This window comes from Mastigoproctus giganteus, chromosome 3 (genome assembly GCF_048544385.1).
Source record: "Mastigoproctus giganteus isolate SK-2022 chromosome 3, ASM4854438v1, whole genome shotgun sequence".
Classification (NCBI taxonomy): Eukaryota; Metazoa; Arthropoda; class Arachnida; order Uropygi; family Thelyphonidae; genus Mastigoproctus; species Mastigoproctus giganteus.
Window position 1 is genome coordinate 41,527,170 of NC_143577.1, and position 18,288 is coordinate 41,545,457.

Consider the following 18,288-nt stretch of genomic DNA (forward strand, 5'->3'; position numbering starts at 1 on the left):
AAAGTTCCTGCCTGGCAACCTTTGGATTGCCAGGCAGGAACAACCCAAAGGTATAGTGTATACCGTATAGTGTGTTTAGGGTCTAACGGCACCAGGGGTTTCCCCCATCTCCGCGTAATATATATTGTAGTGTGATACAGAACACTGTAGAGACCAGAAGTTTAAAAGTGTGTGGATATCGTGGTGTGTAATGTTTTGTACCATTGTTCATCTGGTCTTTTAGCCACTGGGTCTCAAATGAGACCCACCGTTGCCCACACTATACCTCGTGAAGGCAGACCAGGTACACCAGTATTTTAGAAATTTACTATTTACTCTGGCAGGTCCTGCCACCTAATTTCCTGAGATTTCAGTGGCTAGGACCTAACAACCCAAAGGTCGCGGGTTCGATTCCCACCTTGGACTTGGATCACAGTAAAATGCAAAAACTTTGGGAGGTGCATTATAGACATAGAAGCTGATGCGCCAACAACTAACAAGGAAAAAAAAAAAACAAAAAAAAAACGTAAGATCGCTCAGAAAATCCACTACACTATCATTATGGGGGACTTCAATGCTAAGGTTGGAAAAAGACAAAACAGTGCAGAAAAGAGAACTACAGGAAATTTTGGAATTGGTGAAAGAAATGAAAGAGGTGAAAGACTTGTGGAATTTACAGAATCTTGAGGATTGTCAGTAATGAACACTTTTTCAAGAAAAGAGTGAACAGAAAGTGGATATGGAAGAGCCCAAATAGATTAACAACTAATGAAATCAACTTCATCCTCAATAACAGAAGATATATCGTGAATGTTGGAAGTGATCACAAAATGAAAAGATGCACACTTGATATAGATGTAAGAAAAGAAAGGAAAAAACTGACTCGAGTAAATAATATAAAGGTCTTTGAGATAACAGAAGAGGAGAAAAAGCAGTATGTACTGGAACTTAAGAACAAGTTTGAGCTTCTGCAGACTGCTGAGGACCAAGATATCAATGAGGAATATTACAACTTTCCAAAAGTGATAAAGCCCAAGAAACCTATAAGTAAAAAGAAATCCAAAGAAGAAAAAATTAGTCAAGAAACACTTGTCACGATGAACCGAAGACGAGAAATGAAGAGCAAGATAAACACTGACAAGGAGAAAATTTGAGTATACTGAGTTATGCAAAGCCATTAGAAAGAGACTCAGAGGACATAAGAAGATTTAACACAAGAAAATTAGAACAAGCATTAAGGGAAAACAAAGGACTTAAATCAGCAATACAGAAAGACAAATGATACTGAAACTGAAGAATAGAGATGGTATACTTATAAATAGCAGAGAAAGCATAATTCAAATAGCAGAAGACTACTATAGAGAATTATACAAGGAGTGAGGGAATAGTGCCAGCAGTAAGGAAAATGGATTGCAAATTAGTAACACATACAACATACCCAATGGGGAAGAACATGCATTGAATAAAATGAAGAATAAGAAAGCCCTGGGGGAAGATGAAGTTACTGTAAAGTTGTTAAAATTGGTAAGAAGAGACATGACACAAAAACTGGCAAGACACTTCACAAAATGCATTAGAAAAGGTGTGATGCCTAAGGAGTAGAATAATGCAATCATAATTTTGCTGCACAAGAAAAGAGATAAAAGGAGAAAGGAGATAGACCAATTAGCTCATTATCCCACATTTACAAGTTGTTCAGAAGGGTCATTACTAACAGATTAGAAAAAAATACTTGATGAGAATCAACCAAAAGAGCAAGCTGGTTTTAGGACAGGATTCTCAACTATGGATCACCTTCACGTAATATCACAGCTAATGGAAAAAGCAAATGAATATAAAACACCATTATGCCTGGCATTTGTGGATTATGAAAAGGCATTTGACTACATACAACATAAGGCAATGTTTCGGGCACTGGAAAGACAAGGCATAGATACCCCATATATTATGATTTTGAAGAAAATATATGAGAACGCTACCGCCTTTATTAGACTAGACAAAGACAGTAGGAAATTTAAAATTGAGAAAGGAGTTCGACAAGGAGACACAGTATCTCCGAAGTTGTTTACAGCTGCCCTTGAGAAAGCTTTCAGAAGATTAGACTGGTCGCAGAAAGGAGTCAATGTGAATGCAGAGTACCTAAACCATTTACAATTTGCAAATGACATTGTGGTCATAAGCCACGATCCCAAAGAATTAGAGGAAAATCTTAGTCAGTTATGCAGGTGCAAATGTACAAGTGCAGAGTTAGTAAGGATTTTGGACTAGTAGTAGTAGTAGTAGTAGGGGCATGTGATGCAAGAAAGCAGCTGTATGAGCTTATGCAGCATCAGCCAAAAAAAAAAAATAATAATAAAAAAAAATAAAATAAAAAAAATCAAACCATTCCCTCCAAATGCCTGTCCAGTTCCTCCTTAAATTTATTTAACCTGTCAGCTTCCACAACGACAGATGGAAGTTTGTTCCAGCAATTAACCACCCGCTGGCTAAAGGCAAATTTCCGCACATCTATTCTACATCTGTCATTTCTTAATTTGAATTTATGCCCCCTTAAGTTCGTAATCTGAACAAGTGGAAGGATCCCATCAGAATTCAGCATGCTCAACCCATTCAAGGCCTTATACACCTCAATCAGATCACCGCGCAGGTGCCTAGTCTCCAGCACTTCAATTTGCAGAAGTTAAGCCTCTCTTGGTAAGAACGGCGCCTCCGTAGCCAGGTGGGAAGGAGCAGCAGTGCGTAGCATACTCTTCTTGATTAGACCGGGGTTCGAGCCCGTCACCGCCGAATATGGAGGATGTGAAAAGGTCAGGGAATGACCACTGCATATTCCCGGAGCAATATGGCCTTAGTTCCTAATGCTCCTGAAAACCAAAACAACAAACTACAACAACAACAACATCTTGGTAAGAGAATCCCTTCATTCCCCTCACCAATCTTGTTGCCCTTCTCTGTACACACTCAAAAAAATCTACATCCTTCCTAAAATGAGGCCTCCAGACCTGTACGCAGTACTCAAGGCATGGCCTGACCATTGCCTTGTACAGAGGGACAATCACCTCCTTCTCCCTGCTAGCAAAATTCCTATATATCATTGACAAAACCCCATGACCTGCCCTGGCAGCCTGTCTGCGTTGCTCAGAAAACTTCATATCTGACTGCACAATTACTCCCAGGTCTTTTTCATTTTCTACCACCTTAAGTGTAGTACCACACAGTTGGTACGTTTCTCTGGGGTTACTTCTACCCATATGCAGTACTTTGCATTTTGTCAAGATTAAACTTCAGTTGCCACTTCTTAGCCCATCTGCCCAAATTATTTAGATCCTGTTGCAGTAGCACACTGCCATTACTGTCATTAACAAACCTGCCACCCTTTGTATCATCTGCAAACTTCGACATTAAGCCTGATATACCTTCATCAATATCATTGATAAATATACAAAACAACAGTGGACCTAACACCGAACCCTGTGGGACTCCACTAATAACATTAGTCCACGAAGAGCAGCACCCATTGATTACACTCTGTCTTCTAGCACTTAACCATCCTTTTATCCATTGTAGCAACTTACCCTTAATACCATTCTGCTCCAATTTGTACAATAGTCTTCCATGTGCAACAGTGTCAAAAGCTTTCCTGAAATCCAAATATATGATATCAAAATTATTTTTTGCATCCAGTTCCTTTGTAACCACATCATAATATCCTATTAAATTTGTCAGACAAGACTTTCCCTTAACAAACCCATGCTGTGTCTGAATTATTGCTGTAGTCTTGTCTAGATGATCCTGCAATGCATCTTTAACCAGCGACTCCATTATTTTACCAGGAACAGAAGTTAAACTAACTGGTCTGTAATTACTCGTGTCACCCTTCGATCCCACTTTGTGAATTGGGGATACATTTGCACGTCTCCAGTCCATGGGGACCTCCCCTGAATCCAAGGATGCTCTCATAATTATGGCTAAGGGTTTGCTTAGTTGCTTTGCCACCTCCTTTAATATAATTGGATAGATTCCATCCACCCCAGGTGCTTTTCTTATGTTTATCTTTAACAATTTCTCCTCCACTTTGCTTTCAGTTATTACAAAATCATTAAGTATCCTGCTACAATTTGATAACCTTCTGCCATTTTCAAACCTTAATGATTCCTCATGTGTGAATGTAGATGCAAAATACTCATTCAGTTTGTTTGCTATCTGAGCAGGATCATCAACAGTCGAACCATCAATGTCAAGTGGACCAATCAGATTCATCCCCTTCGTTTTAGAGTTTATATAAGTAAAGAAATCCTTGCTGTTTTTCTTAGCATCTTTTGCCAAGGATTTCTTGTAATCTGCCTTTGCCTGCCTAACCTCCTTTGACCTGATTACAGATTAACTTATATCTGCCATAGGCTTCTGAGTCGTTTGATAATTTATATGCATCCCATGCATTTTTCTTCTCTGTTACGAGTCTCATTAGTTCATTTGATAACCATTTAGGCCTAAACCTTGAACAATATTTCTTAATAGGTATGAAACTTTTAGTAGCATCCACGATTAATTCCTAGAATGCTTCCCACTTAGAATTTACTGTTGGTAACATCGTCAGTTTATCCCACTGTACAGAATTTCCTTTCCTTTACCCCTGATGGTAATTAAATCTTTAAGTAAATCCCACATCAGTACACTGTGATCACTGCCACCTAGTGAAGAAAACCTGGACTAAATATGAATATGGCTAAAACAAAAGTAATGATGAACAAGTATGCCACAGAAAGGGATATAATCATTGAAGGAGCAGTAATTGAAAAGGTGGAATCATATACTTATCTGGGACAAGTCATTGGCAGCGAAAATTAAAAATGGCTGGAAGTCAAGAGAAAAATAAATTTTGGATGGATAGCATTCAGGAAATATAGTCACATACTGAGGAACAATATCCCAATTTGTCTGAAACATAAAATAATTAACCAATGTATACTCCTCACCATGATGTATGGAAGTGAAACTTGGACACTCACCAAAAGAATGGAAGAGAGGCTGAGAACACAGCGAAGAATGGAATGAATTATATTGGGAATCAGCCTGTTAGATAAGAAGAGAAACACATGGATTAGGCAGCAAACTCAAGTAAAGGACATTCTTATCAAAACTAAAGAACAAAAATGGCCTTGGGCAGGACACATAGCTCGAAGACATGACAGATGGACTAAGAAAATAACTAAGAAAATACCCAAGAGGAGCTAGAAGAAAACCTGGAAGACAATGACAGAGATGGACAGATGAAATTCATGAGTTTGTGGGTGGTAAATGGATGGCCATTGCACAAAACAGAAGGAACTGGAAAGTTGCTGGAGAGGCCTTCATCCTGCAGTGGATTGAAAATGGCTGATGATGATGATGATCTTTAATTTGATAATAAAATATTTTTAACAGTTTTACTTTATTGAAAGATATATGAGAATATATGCTCGTAAATGTTAGGGGTTAATTACTATAATTATAAGTTTGGTATTCTTTTGAAAAAAAAAATCCATAAGCAAGGCAGTACTTTAAATCTTTCTGGGCTAGATCAACTTGTATAATATAATAGAATACCTGGGATGAATATTTTGCCAAAACTATTTCAGAGAAGTGAAGATTAATATTGACGTAAATATAAAAACCTCTCCTCTGCTCCCTTTGCTGCTAGCTAAGGTGTCAGTGGGATGGACTATATACCTTTAAAAAAATTACCAAAAATACCGTTTGATAATTTTTTTACATGAATGACTATACTGTCCTTTAAAAAAATTAAAATTATTATATAAACAAAATTCAAAATTACAATTATTCTAGTGTACTTATGACAAATATTTAACTAAAACTGTTTCTCAAAAGCTCTGTTACAGAACTCAAAAAATAACAGAAATTTTACTGCAAATTGTTTTATTTGCTTAATTTTATTGCTATATAAAACCTATTGCAAAAGGAATCAGGTCAAAAGCTTGTTTAGTCTGAGATTTTCAACTCAGACTAAAGATCACATATATTTGTGAAAGGAAAAAGGAAGTCTTTGGGTGGTTTAGATCTTTTCAAGAATAAGGTTGTTCTATTAGTGTGACTATTCATGATGCAGTCGGTAGATAAAGTAAAAAGTAGAGGGGGATAGAACAGGTTGTAATAAAGAAATTTTTGGATATGGCATACACACAGCAAGAATAAAACCCCGTAACATAATGTGGCCTTGACAGTGCCACAATAAATATGAGAGTGTAATGTACAAGTAGTGTGTAATGTACACACTACTTGTACTCCCTCCAATCACTAGTTGGCAAAGTTGTCATTAGCTTTTAGGGGTATTAATGACTTCGATCATATTGCTCTGTTTTGTATTATGTCTGTTTGTCATGTAAAAAATCAGTGCATATGCTGCTGAAATGCAAGTTAAGCAGGAACTGTTTTCTGGTTGTTAGGGATCAGGGAGTCTTCCTGAAGTACATTTATAACATTAGAATTAGTAGTGGCATATGATGCAAGAAAGCTTCTACTCTGAGGTATTTGAGGTTGTAGCTGGAGAAGCATCTCTTTTTCACAGAACATCGGAAATTTTTAAAGAATAATATTAATAATAATAATATTATTTGAATATGCCAAGATCCTTTCATGTGCCAGTTTTATTTCAAACACTGTTTTTTAATTTGTTCACTTTCAGCTCCATTATAAACTCAAGTAAAGCAGCCTAGTCACACCATATCAGGCTAGCCATGGTATAGTGGTTAGCACACAAGCCCACAAGTAAAAGGGGGGGATGTTGGTTTGAGCCTGTATACTGTCGCAAAAAATGCATGGCCCATTGTGATCAGTGGCACTAAAAATTGGGCTGCCCTTAATTAAATATGTATACAGTCACAGTAAATGTGTAAATTCTTCTGGCCTGACTCTCTGGAGAATTAAACAGAAATTAATTATTATTTATTTTATTTAATATCTTTTATTAGAAAAAAATGCATACTGTTAGTGTGTATATTAATATTTTTAATATAAATATCTAATCTAAATACAACAATTCCTAATCAACCACATTTTTGAAATAAATGGGTTTTATATTTTGTATATTGAAAGTTTGAAATCCCATTTTGTTTTATGTATATGCATTGTTGTTAGATTTGTTGGTGCATCAGCAACTTACGCATTATGGCCTGTATATGCATTATTCCTTCCACTTTCCATAGATCATTAGAGGAAGGGGCAAGTAGGTATTAAAGGGAGGAAATTTGTTTACTCCCTACCTTCTTAATGATGTGTTTATCAGTACCATATATAGTGTTGCATGTGGATTTTTCCTACTATTTATTTTTCCTGAATATATTTTGGACCCATTTTTATTAATGCTTTCATCATTACTGTGTTTATTAACTAACATTTATTACCCTTTATGATGGCCTCTAAACATTCAATAAATGCTGAAAGTGAATGTGTGAAAATAGCAAGGAAAGTAATGACATTGGAAAGGAAGGTAAAAAGTACTTGGGAGTTTATAATTTTTATTATGTAAATCAAAAATGAAGTCTACTGTGTTTTTTTTATATATTTTGTTGTTATATTTATATTTTTTCCCTATTTTCTAAAGGACCTTAGTTTTGCCAACTATGGTTTGCCAGAATGTGGTTCTTTTCAGGAATGTATCTCTGTAATTGGCGAGGGGCTCCTGTATGCAAAAATAAAGGTATCTTTTTATTATTGCATTCAGTATTTATAAATGCATAATTAATAATATTAAATCACACCAGTGAGCATCATACCAAAGTGATGAGGTTTTGAATAAGTCTGCACCAGACTGATTCATACTGAAATAGGATGAAATAATAAACAACAATGTATATGCCAAGATGCTTTAAAGAAATAAAATAAGAATAAATAAATTTCCATTTATATTCTGTACAGCGACTGTAACCAAAATAGTTTACAATTTCATTCTATAATTTCTTTCATTCATTTTATTATCAATTGAAGTTGATAATACCAGTACAATAAGTTAACAATGGACTGTACTTTTTGTGGTATGCCCATTATCTGTTATCCCACGACTACAACCAGTCTTAATAATTAAATTCCCAGATAACTTTTAAAATTCTGCTCTGATGTCACCAGACAAATGCAAAACTCAGAAATTTCTGGGAAAAATATGGATGCATGGTAAAACTAGGTCCATGCCACTGGTTTTCACTAAACTATAATTATTGTCAATTTATATTGTTGGCTGCAATAAAATATTTCAGCAATCAGCATAAGGTAAACGCTGTCATTTTTTCACTAGACTCTGCCTACATATAAAGTCACCATAATGAGGTTAGAGATCAGATTAATGTCATTCATAATCTGAATGACATTAACCTGATCTGAATGACATTAGTATAACCCTGCTTTAAATTTCCATACCCTGCTTTGTCTATAACATGCATAAACATTAAAATGAATAAAATTATTCATATCTTTACTCATAAATATATCTAACCTCTTACAGTAACATTTTGATTTTTGACAGCTTTTCCTACAGAGTTACTTGCTTCACATGTATAAATCCCTGCATGATGCATCACTGTCTGTTTCAGTTCAAGGCGAGAGCCATTTATAATAAAATCACTGAGTGATAAAGAATGACCATCTTTTAACCACACCATATCAGGATCTGGAATTCCTCTTGCTAAACAACTGAGAAATAAGGGTTGATTAAGTGTAACAGGATAATGTTCCATGGCCCCATCATCATTTATAAAAACTGGTGGCACTGAAACAATGAAAATTTAAAACTTTTATTAGCAAATATGAAACAAGTATTTTCAATAAAAATTTTTGATGTGTAAAAATTTATATTATATTTCTGCATCATCAAAAAGTGGAATAAACTTATAATAGTAATTTTAAAATGGGTTTAAAATATTTAAATCTAAACATTTAAGCAATGTAAGCATTCATTTACATTTATTCATTTACATAGCATTTTTTTTAGTAAATATTACAAAGAGATGAAGAAAAAGAGGGGATATAAGCAGAAATAAATCAGTAAAGCAATCTGCTTTCAAAAGAAAACATAGCAAGCACTCTTTGGTAGGAAACATGGGCAGGAAAGTGTACCAGAAAATAAAAAAACAAAGTATGCTTTAACATACAGCAGTGTCTCATTTCTAAAAGTACACAATATATCAGTATTATCCCATTTCTATAATTGGCAGATATTTTTCTCCATCATTAAAAAATCTTGTGGCACATCTCCATCCTAGTGGTGGTACTTCCATTGAAGAACACTGCAATACTCAATACATGAATGAATTTGCTGAACCTGGGATTATGTTAGTGAGTTTTCTGCTATAGGCTGACCCTGTTTCATGAATCAGTTCTTAATTTGACTTGATCACTAAACTTTAGTGATATTACTCTCAAAAATCAAAATCAGAATTAAAAAAAAAATGTATATGTAGTTCATTATTAAAAAAATAAAAAACATCATAAAAAATAAAAACTCATATTTTTTTCAATTTAATTATTTTTCTCTATTTCTGAATCTGAATTCCAAAGAATTTTGGCTTTAATCCTAAATCAGACAACAATGGCTGACAGGTGTGATCTCTTCCATCAATTTTCAAAACTATTTTCATGCTGCCACCTATTATAAACTTTGTATACTATTATTTGGAAACACAAATAAGAGATACCAGCAGCAGCACCTACTTGAATATTTTAAGACAAGTTGTTTAATGATGAAAAACAAAAGGTATCCTAAAAGATTTTTTAAAAATTCAACATATATTTAATTACAGGAGAGCCAATCAAACAAGATACCAGATTCTAAATTATATACCAAATTAATTAAATTACTTTTAAAGTTATACTTAGATAATTACAAAATATAGATACTAGCTTGCCAATATTCTGAAAGCACCCAGAAAACTTAAAACAATCTCAATAATATCAGCAAATATTCTTGAACACCTCTTTTATTCAAGTACTTGATCACTATAAAAGCAATCTTTCCTGACAAGCCAAGAAAAATGGTCAATGAGGCTATACCATAAACTCCCACCAATCATGTTTGGGCAAAATATAATATTAGCCACTTGCACAAGCCCTAACTCATGACTTTTTCTTAACATCACTGTAGAAAGTGGTAGATGACTCTCATCGACCGGTGCAATACCACCACTTTGCTTATTGGAGGCTTGAAGTGGTGAAACCCATGTTTAGTTTCTAGAGCAAAGTTTCCGGCATCTCCCCCGCCATACTTCTCTTTCAACCCATACACGGTACTAAGTACTATAGGTTTTGATACCTTTCGTGTTTGGGGTTTTCATAAAAGAAAAAAAAAAAAAAAAAAAGAAAACATATAAATATATATATATTTTGGAATATTGAAACAGTGAGGTTTTCACTTATACATATAAACTAAGACTCCAGTTTGCTTATAGTTAATGTTGTTAGTACTTGCATGTATAACAACATCACCTTTTATACCCTTAAAAGATATACAGTTATTCTATCATAATTTTTGGTTCCCGTCAAACATTCACCAGCTGTCTTTCTTACAAGATGCATTCCCAGTTTCTCTACAATGAGTTGCCTAATTATGTGCACAGATTTATGTTCTGCTGATGATATAAATCTGCGCACTTTTTTTTTATTTCCCATTTGACTTGTGAGCAATTTCAATGCACAGCTTTGTTGCTTAGGTGGTTGGAAGTAGAACAACTTGTTGAGAACGTTGACAGCTGTGGGAATAATGAGACTTGATTCTCAGGAGTTTGTTGGTAATCTGAAACCCGAATGTTATCAACATGTGTATGATGCTCCTGGTAACACCATGACATATTCCTTGTTTTATTTTTATCAAAATATAATTTTTTTTTTTTTTTTTTTAATGAAAACCACAAACACAAGAGGTATTAGAACCTATAGTACTTAGTACCATGCTTGGATTGGAGGTTGAGAAGACGAAAGAAGATATTTGTTGACATTGGATTTGAACTTCTGTATATTGTAATTTTCAGGAAATATGTACGAAGGAAGGTTGTTTCAGAAAATGGCAGTTGAATGAATAAATGAGGAAGATGAAAAGTTGGTTCTGTGAGTTTGAAGTTGGACAGTAAATGGATGTTGGCTGGTGGCGGCATGTGTTCAGACTGTTTTGAAAGAGAGAGCAGGAATTATAGAAGATAATTCAGAAGAACAGTGCCCATGGAAGTATCTGTAGAATGAGCCTCTCACAATTGAACTGCCACCATAAAATAGCCATCAAAAACACTTTCCTCTTTTGAGTTTACATTATTAAAATTAAATGAACAGTGGACCATAATAATATCAAATATTAATAGAGTCATTAGAAAGGATCTTATTTGGACCCTACTTTGATCACCTGTCCAGCTATGTTTTTATAATGGCAAATATAAGCAAAAACAAAAAGCTGCTGCAGCTGAAGGTTGCAAATTTAATGAAGACAACAAGTAACTTATTTGTTAAAGTGCATAGCAAGCACATGTACTATATCTTTTTGGAATCAGTTTATTTATTAAAACTGAAAACTATTTATTCTGGAATGTCATTATTCCACAAGGAATAAACAACAGTAAGGTGAAGTGCAAGGACAAATGTAATTAAAACAAATGCAACTATAAAGCAACCATTATATGCACAGCAATCAATGATTAGAAAACTAATCAAAGAAGAACTAATTCTGTGGGAAAATTACAAAGTGAATATAGTGTTTCCTGCACTTCAGTATTCTGTTAAAAAATTAAATAAATCAATACTATAATTGGTTATAGAACTATCAAATTTGCTTAAATGTGTAATGTTATTAATAATCAATTACTTAAGTGTGGCATGCAAAAACTTCCCCATCTCTTTCTTCATATTTATTATACAAGATGTGACCAAAAATATTTGGGTATTGACTCTGTATCTTGAAATCATGATGCAACAACAAGTTGCAACTAATTGCAACTCATCTTCAGTGACTTGTTAATACACATATCATCTATTTATCTGCAGTTAGGCTAAATTAGTGCGAGTTGAATAGAAGGCGTTTTTATTTTGTTGCATTTTATATTGAATGATTTTACCAGAGCAGTAATTTTAATCATTTAATTTAAAATTCACATCAAATTTTGTTGCGAATTAGGAAAAAGTGAAACAGATACCAATAATTAACAAATGATATGTACTGTTCAAAGACTTTTCAGTGGTTTGCAAAGTTTGAAGAGGGCCACTTGTCCATCAAAGATGATTGTCACTTTGGCCACCCTTTAAATTCAAAAACCAATGATTCAATTGCCCACATTTGTGATTTGTCAAGAAGTGATTAATGTTTAACCACCTACAAAGCTGCTAGTAAAATTCCTATTTCTTATTACTCTGTAGTCAGGGAAACAGAAAATATATTATGCAAAGAAGCTAAGTGGAATAGGACCAGGGTATGTCTACCAGGGGCAAAGGTAAATGATGTTGTAGAGCAGATATCATCTTTAAAAGGCATTGGCTTTAATGATATTAAGAATAGGAAATCTCAAGACTTAACAAGTACAGGGTAATTTAATGTTGGGGAAAAAGTGGTGAGTCAGGATTAAATTTGAAAGTGCAAAATTCTGCCAGCATGATAGGAGGGAGAACATGTTGAGAGCCTTATCAATCAATTCTGCCATTGAAACACAGTGCAAGGCTCATGGGATAGAATTTCTCAGTGTGGTCTGTGCAACAAGATAACAGAGATACTGTTTTTATAGGGATGGGATACACTTATATAAAAGGGATACAAGGATACTGATACTATCGAGGCAGAATTAGATGAGTCGGAACACTGACAGTTGGTGGGGGGGATACACAGACTAAAAGATTAACTAGAGCTGTTGTTGTTGTTGTTGTTGTTGTTTTTAACGACACATAGGCTGCTAGGGCCATATTGTGTCTTTCTAATGGTTAATATGGAATATCAGCTTAATTGTGATAGCTATATTTTATGATATATTCCTATACGATTTAGGAAAGTAAAGAGTTCTTTTTGATTAAAATCATCTCCCAGAATCTGTAATAAATTTATTGATGACTGCTTATTAGAAATTGACTTAAAGATGTCTAAACGAATGGTTTGAAAGTGGGGACAGTCCACTAACAAATGTCGAATGGTCAGTTGTACTTGACATGATGTACATTGGGGAGCGCTGTCATTAGTTAATAGATACAGGTGAGTGAGATGAGTGTGCCCAATCCTTAGCCTTCCTAAAATTATTTCATCTCGTCTGTTTTTTCTGAAGCTGGATTGCCACAGCCTTGGTTCCGGTTTTATTTGGTAAAGTTTATTTCCTGGATAACCTTTCCAGATTAATGACCAGCTGTTATAACATGCTTTACGGATAATGTGTTTGTAATCAGTAAATGGAACTTGAAAAGTCTGCGAAATAGTGGTTTCTGGTTGTTTGGCTGCATGATCTGCTCTTTCATTGCCGGATATTCCAGAATGTCCTGGGATCCAGCAGAATGTCACAGTTTGGTTCAATTCCATACAGGCAAGTAACTTAGAATGAATCTGTTTTACTACAGGGTGAGAGGATTTGGTATTAGTATTTATGGCAGAGACAGCACTGAGTGAGTCAGTGAATATTAAAGCAGACGGAATTAGTTGTTCAATAATGTGATCCAGAGCTAAGTTTATAGCATAGAGCTCAGCAGTGAAGATACTGCATTCTATTGGCAATGAGACAGAAGTGCTAAATGTTGGGAAGATTGCAGCAGCACCTACTTGGGTCTCGGTTTTTGATCCATCTGTATAGATTTCACATGCGTTTGAATTAGAAAGAGTGTAAGTTGCATGTAACTGTGCGATATTGGAAGGAGACAGCGTGTTCTTTCCCCACTGTTGAAAGTAGTCATCATATATTGCACAGATATTTTCCCAGGGTGGATCTGGTGGTGTTTTGTCCTGAAATATATTGCTGATATCTATGTTCCATGATTGAGCCAGTTCCTTAAATCTAAGTGCAGCAGGTCGGTTTTCATTAGGTTTACTGATATAAAATGACTCGCATTCAGTATTGTAGAGACATCTCCAACAAGGATGAGCGGGCAGACTACGGATTTTTGCAGCATACATCAGAAGTAATGATTTTCTGCGAAGATGTAAGGGAGGTTCATGAGCTTCGATGTACAGGCTCTGAACCGGGGAAGTTCTGAATGCGCCTAGAGCGACTCTCAAAGCACAGTGCTGGATGGTGTTTAGTCGTTCTAAAGTACTTTTCCTCGCTGAATCATATACTGGAGAGGCATAGTCCAAGCGAGACCTGATGAGAGCTCTATACAGATGGATGAGAGTATGATGATCAGCACCCCAACTAGAGCTGCAGACAGAGATGAAAGTGATTCTTGAACTGCATCTATTGGAATGTGGGAGGCATCCGAGCAAATGATGCCTCCCACACTACCATCATAGTTTCTTAAGAGTTATCTATGGTGCATCTACACTGATATTATATAGATATTAAACTCTTACTCTTAACGTATTATACCTTGTTGCATTTAGTTATTTTTAAATATTATCATATAAACCTTTTGGCATCTCTCATACTGTGTGATTATCTTCACAACTGGTTTGTCATGTCTGCAATACCAGGGTACCTGCCCACCCACCGATGATAGGCCAATAGCTTTGAAACGGTGCCGTCTGGGTGGTGGTACTCACTGAGAATAAGTAACAATAGTCTTCTCTATTAGTGAAGTGTTACTTATTTGAGGTAGTACAATACCATGGCAACTCATTGTAAAAGAAGAGCACAATATGAGATGCAGAGCAAATAATGCCTCCCACACTACCATTGTAGTTTCTTAAGAGTTATCTACGGTGTATCTACACAAATATTATATAGATAAAATACTGTATAAATGGTAGTAGTGTGGCATTAAGGGCAAGTTACTGCTGTGGATAAAGGGATGGTTAAGTCAAAGAAGACAGAGAGTGGATATTTATGGACACTGCTCTTCATGCACTAATGTAGTTAGTGGAGTCACCTTCTGTGCTGGGCCCATTGTTGTTCAATATATTTATTAATGATATTGATTATATAATATCAGTGTAAATACACCATAGTTAACCCATAGATTTGAGCTTTGATTGTAGCGTAGAAGGCATCGTTTTAATTGTATCTCATAATGTGGTTGCCTTCACAACAAGATAGCTACTATTGAATTACTTCAAATAAATAACGCTTCTCTAGTAGAGAAGACTACTGTTATTTATTTTCAGCGTACCACCACCCAGATGATCGCTTCGAAACTTTTTGGCTTCGTCATCAGTGGGCGGGTAGGTAATACAACAAGCCATCTCAGTTGCGAAGTTATATCCACATTATGAGAGATGCCAGAAGGGTGTGGTGGTAATGTATTTGGAAAATTAAATGCACTAGGCATAATCCTTATGGGTTTTGATAATTAACTATATAATATCGGTGTAAATACACCATAGTTAACCCATAGATTTGAGCTACGACTGTAGCGTAGAAGGCATCGTTTTAATGTGGATATAACTTCGCAACTGAGATGGCTTGTTGTATTACCTACCCGCCCACACTGATGACGAAGCCAAAAAGCTTCGAAATGATCGTCTGGGTGGTGGTACGCTGAAAATAAATAACAGTAGTCTTCTCTACTAGAGAAGCATTATTTATTTGAAGTAATTCAATAGTAGCTATCTTGTTGTGAAGGCAACCACATTATGAGATACAATTAAAACGATGCCTTCTACGCTACAATCATAGCTCAAATCTATGGATTAACTATGGTGTATTTACACCGATATTATATAGTTATATAGTTATCAAAACCCATATTATATAGTTATCAAAACCCATATTATATAGTTATCAAAACCCATATTATATAGTTATCAAAACCCATAAGGATTATGCCTAGTGCATTTAATTTTCCAAATACATTACCACCACACCCTTCTGGCATCTCTCATAATGTGGATATAACTTCGCAACTGAGATGGCTTGTTGTATTACCTACCCGCCCACTGATGACAAAGCCAAAAAGCTTTGAAACGATCGTCTGGGTGGTGGTACGCTGAAAATAAATAACAATAGTCTTCTCTACTAGAGAAGCATTATTTATTTGAAGTAATTCAATAGTAGCTATCTTGTTGTGAAGGCAACCACATTATGAGATACAATTAAAACGATGCCTTCTACGCTACAATCATAGCTCAAATCTATGGATTAACTATGGTGTATTTACACCGATATTATATAGTTATATAGTTATCAAAACCCATATTATATAGTTATCAAAACCCATATTATATAGTTATCAAAACCCATAAGGATTATGCCTAGTGCATTTAATTTTCCAAATACATTACCACCACACCCTTCTGGCATCTCTCATAATGTGGATATAACTTCGCAACTGAGATGGCTTGTTGTATTACCTACCCGCCCACTGATGACAAAGCCAAAAAGCTTTGAAACGATCGTCTGGGTGGTGGTACGCTGAAAATAAATAACAATAGTCTTCTCTACTAGAGAAGCATTATTTATTTGAAGTAATTCAATAGTAGCTATCTTGTTGTGAAGGCAACCACATTATGAGATACAATTAAAACGATGCCTTCTATGCTACAATCGTAGCTCAAATCTATGGGTTAACTATGGTGTATTTACACCAATATTATATAGTTAATTATCAAAACCCATAAGGATTATGCCGAGTGCATTTAATTTTCCAAATAATGATATTGATGAAGGTATATCAGGCTTAATGTTTAAGTTTGCATTTGATACAAAGGTTGGCAGGGTGATTAATGGCAGTAATCAAGGTAAGTTATTGCAACAAGATCTAGAAAAATTAGGTAGATGGGCTGAAAAATGGCAATTGATGTCTAGCACTGACAAATGCAAGATACTGCACATGAGTAACAGTAACCCTAGAGTAACATATCTTTTCTGTAGAGTAACTGTCTTTTCTTTTTACCACTACACTGGGTATTGGAACATGAAAAGACCTGGGGGTTAATTGTGCAGTCTGATATGAAGTTCTCTGAACAATACAGACAGGTTGCCAGGAGAGTTCATAGGGTTTTGTCAATGATATATAGGAACTTTACTAGCAGGGATAAGGAAGTGATTATCCCATTGTCCAAGGCCATTTGTTAGGCCCCAACTTGAGTACTACATGTAGTTCCCCATGGATTTTTTTTTTTTTTTCCATTTTTCCAAGCTTACAGCTCCCTTGAAAGGTCATCACATATTTTCAATGACTGAGGAATTTATTCGAAATGCAACACAGGAACTATTAGCAGTTCCAAAAGAAGTCTATCAGGAATGTTGAGAGAAGTTGCAGAAGCACTGGAACTGGTATATACATTGTCAAGGATACAACTTCCTTCAAAGTTGTCTCCTTGACAATATATACACCAATTCCAATCCCAATTCATTTCCATATATTAATTCAGTCCCTGAACTTTCTGATCACACCTCGCACTATTTCTTACTCTATATTTCCGATTTATATAAAATATAAAATAATATTAAATTTACCTAGGACTTTTAGGTTAAAAGTTTCTGTTTTGGTGCCAGCCAAATTTGAAGCTACACACATATACTCTGCAACATCTGTTTCTCTTGCTGAGGTAATCCACAGCAAATACCCATTTTCTAAGAACTGGATATGGTCTGTTGATTCTAATGGCAACCCATTCTTTAACCAAGATACAAATGGCAGAGGATCTCCTGATGGATGACACTTGATGCCAGTGGGCTGCCCAACAACAACTTGAAGATGTTTATGTTCTTCACTGAGTTCAATATCTGGGGGAACTGTAATAAATAAACTGTTTCGAATAAGAAGAAAATAATTACCAAGAAATGAATAACTTTTTTTCAGATAAATATAATTAAGAAAGAATGTAGCAAAATACTATAGCACTATATATTTCGGCAATTTATAGAACTAAATTTAAATGTACTGCAGCCATTGTCAATTTACTGCAGGATGGAGGCCTCCTCAACATGTCATGTTGAGAGGATGAACCATAATCTACCATGTTGGTCCAGTGCAGGGTAGGAGATCAACTGTATTTAGCAGTCAGGGACTTGAATGCTAGGCTACTCAAAAAGCGTGTGCAATTGCACTCTCACTCCTGACCACTACGGAGACCTTAAATGTATAACAGGTGAATGAAAAATTGCAATTTCAAATCCAGTTATAAGGGTCGCACAAGTGAAATAGACTTTAGAATAAAAATTTGAGACCCATCCCAAGTAAAAGCAAGCACCTGAGGCATTGAGATGCAGGCCCATT

General features: G+C 35.3%; 1 protein-coding gene across 1 annotated transcript in view; it reads right to left on the reverse strand.

Moving 5' to 3' along the window:
* LOC150087903 (hemicentin-1-like) overlaps positions 1-18,288 on the reverse strand; it is a 1,496,027-nt gene that overhangs the window by 574,041 nt on the left and 903,698 nt on the right. Inside the window, exons 47-48 of the mRNA XM_090369959.1 lie at positions 17,526-17,804; positions 8,465-8,737 (exon numbers count right to left, since the gene is read on the reverse strand). Of these exons, the coding sequence (XP_090226085.1) occupies positions 8,465-8,737; positions 17,526-17,804 (552 nt within the window). The remainder of the gene's footprint in view (positions 1-8,464; positions 8,738-17,525; positions 17,805-18,288) is intronic.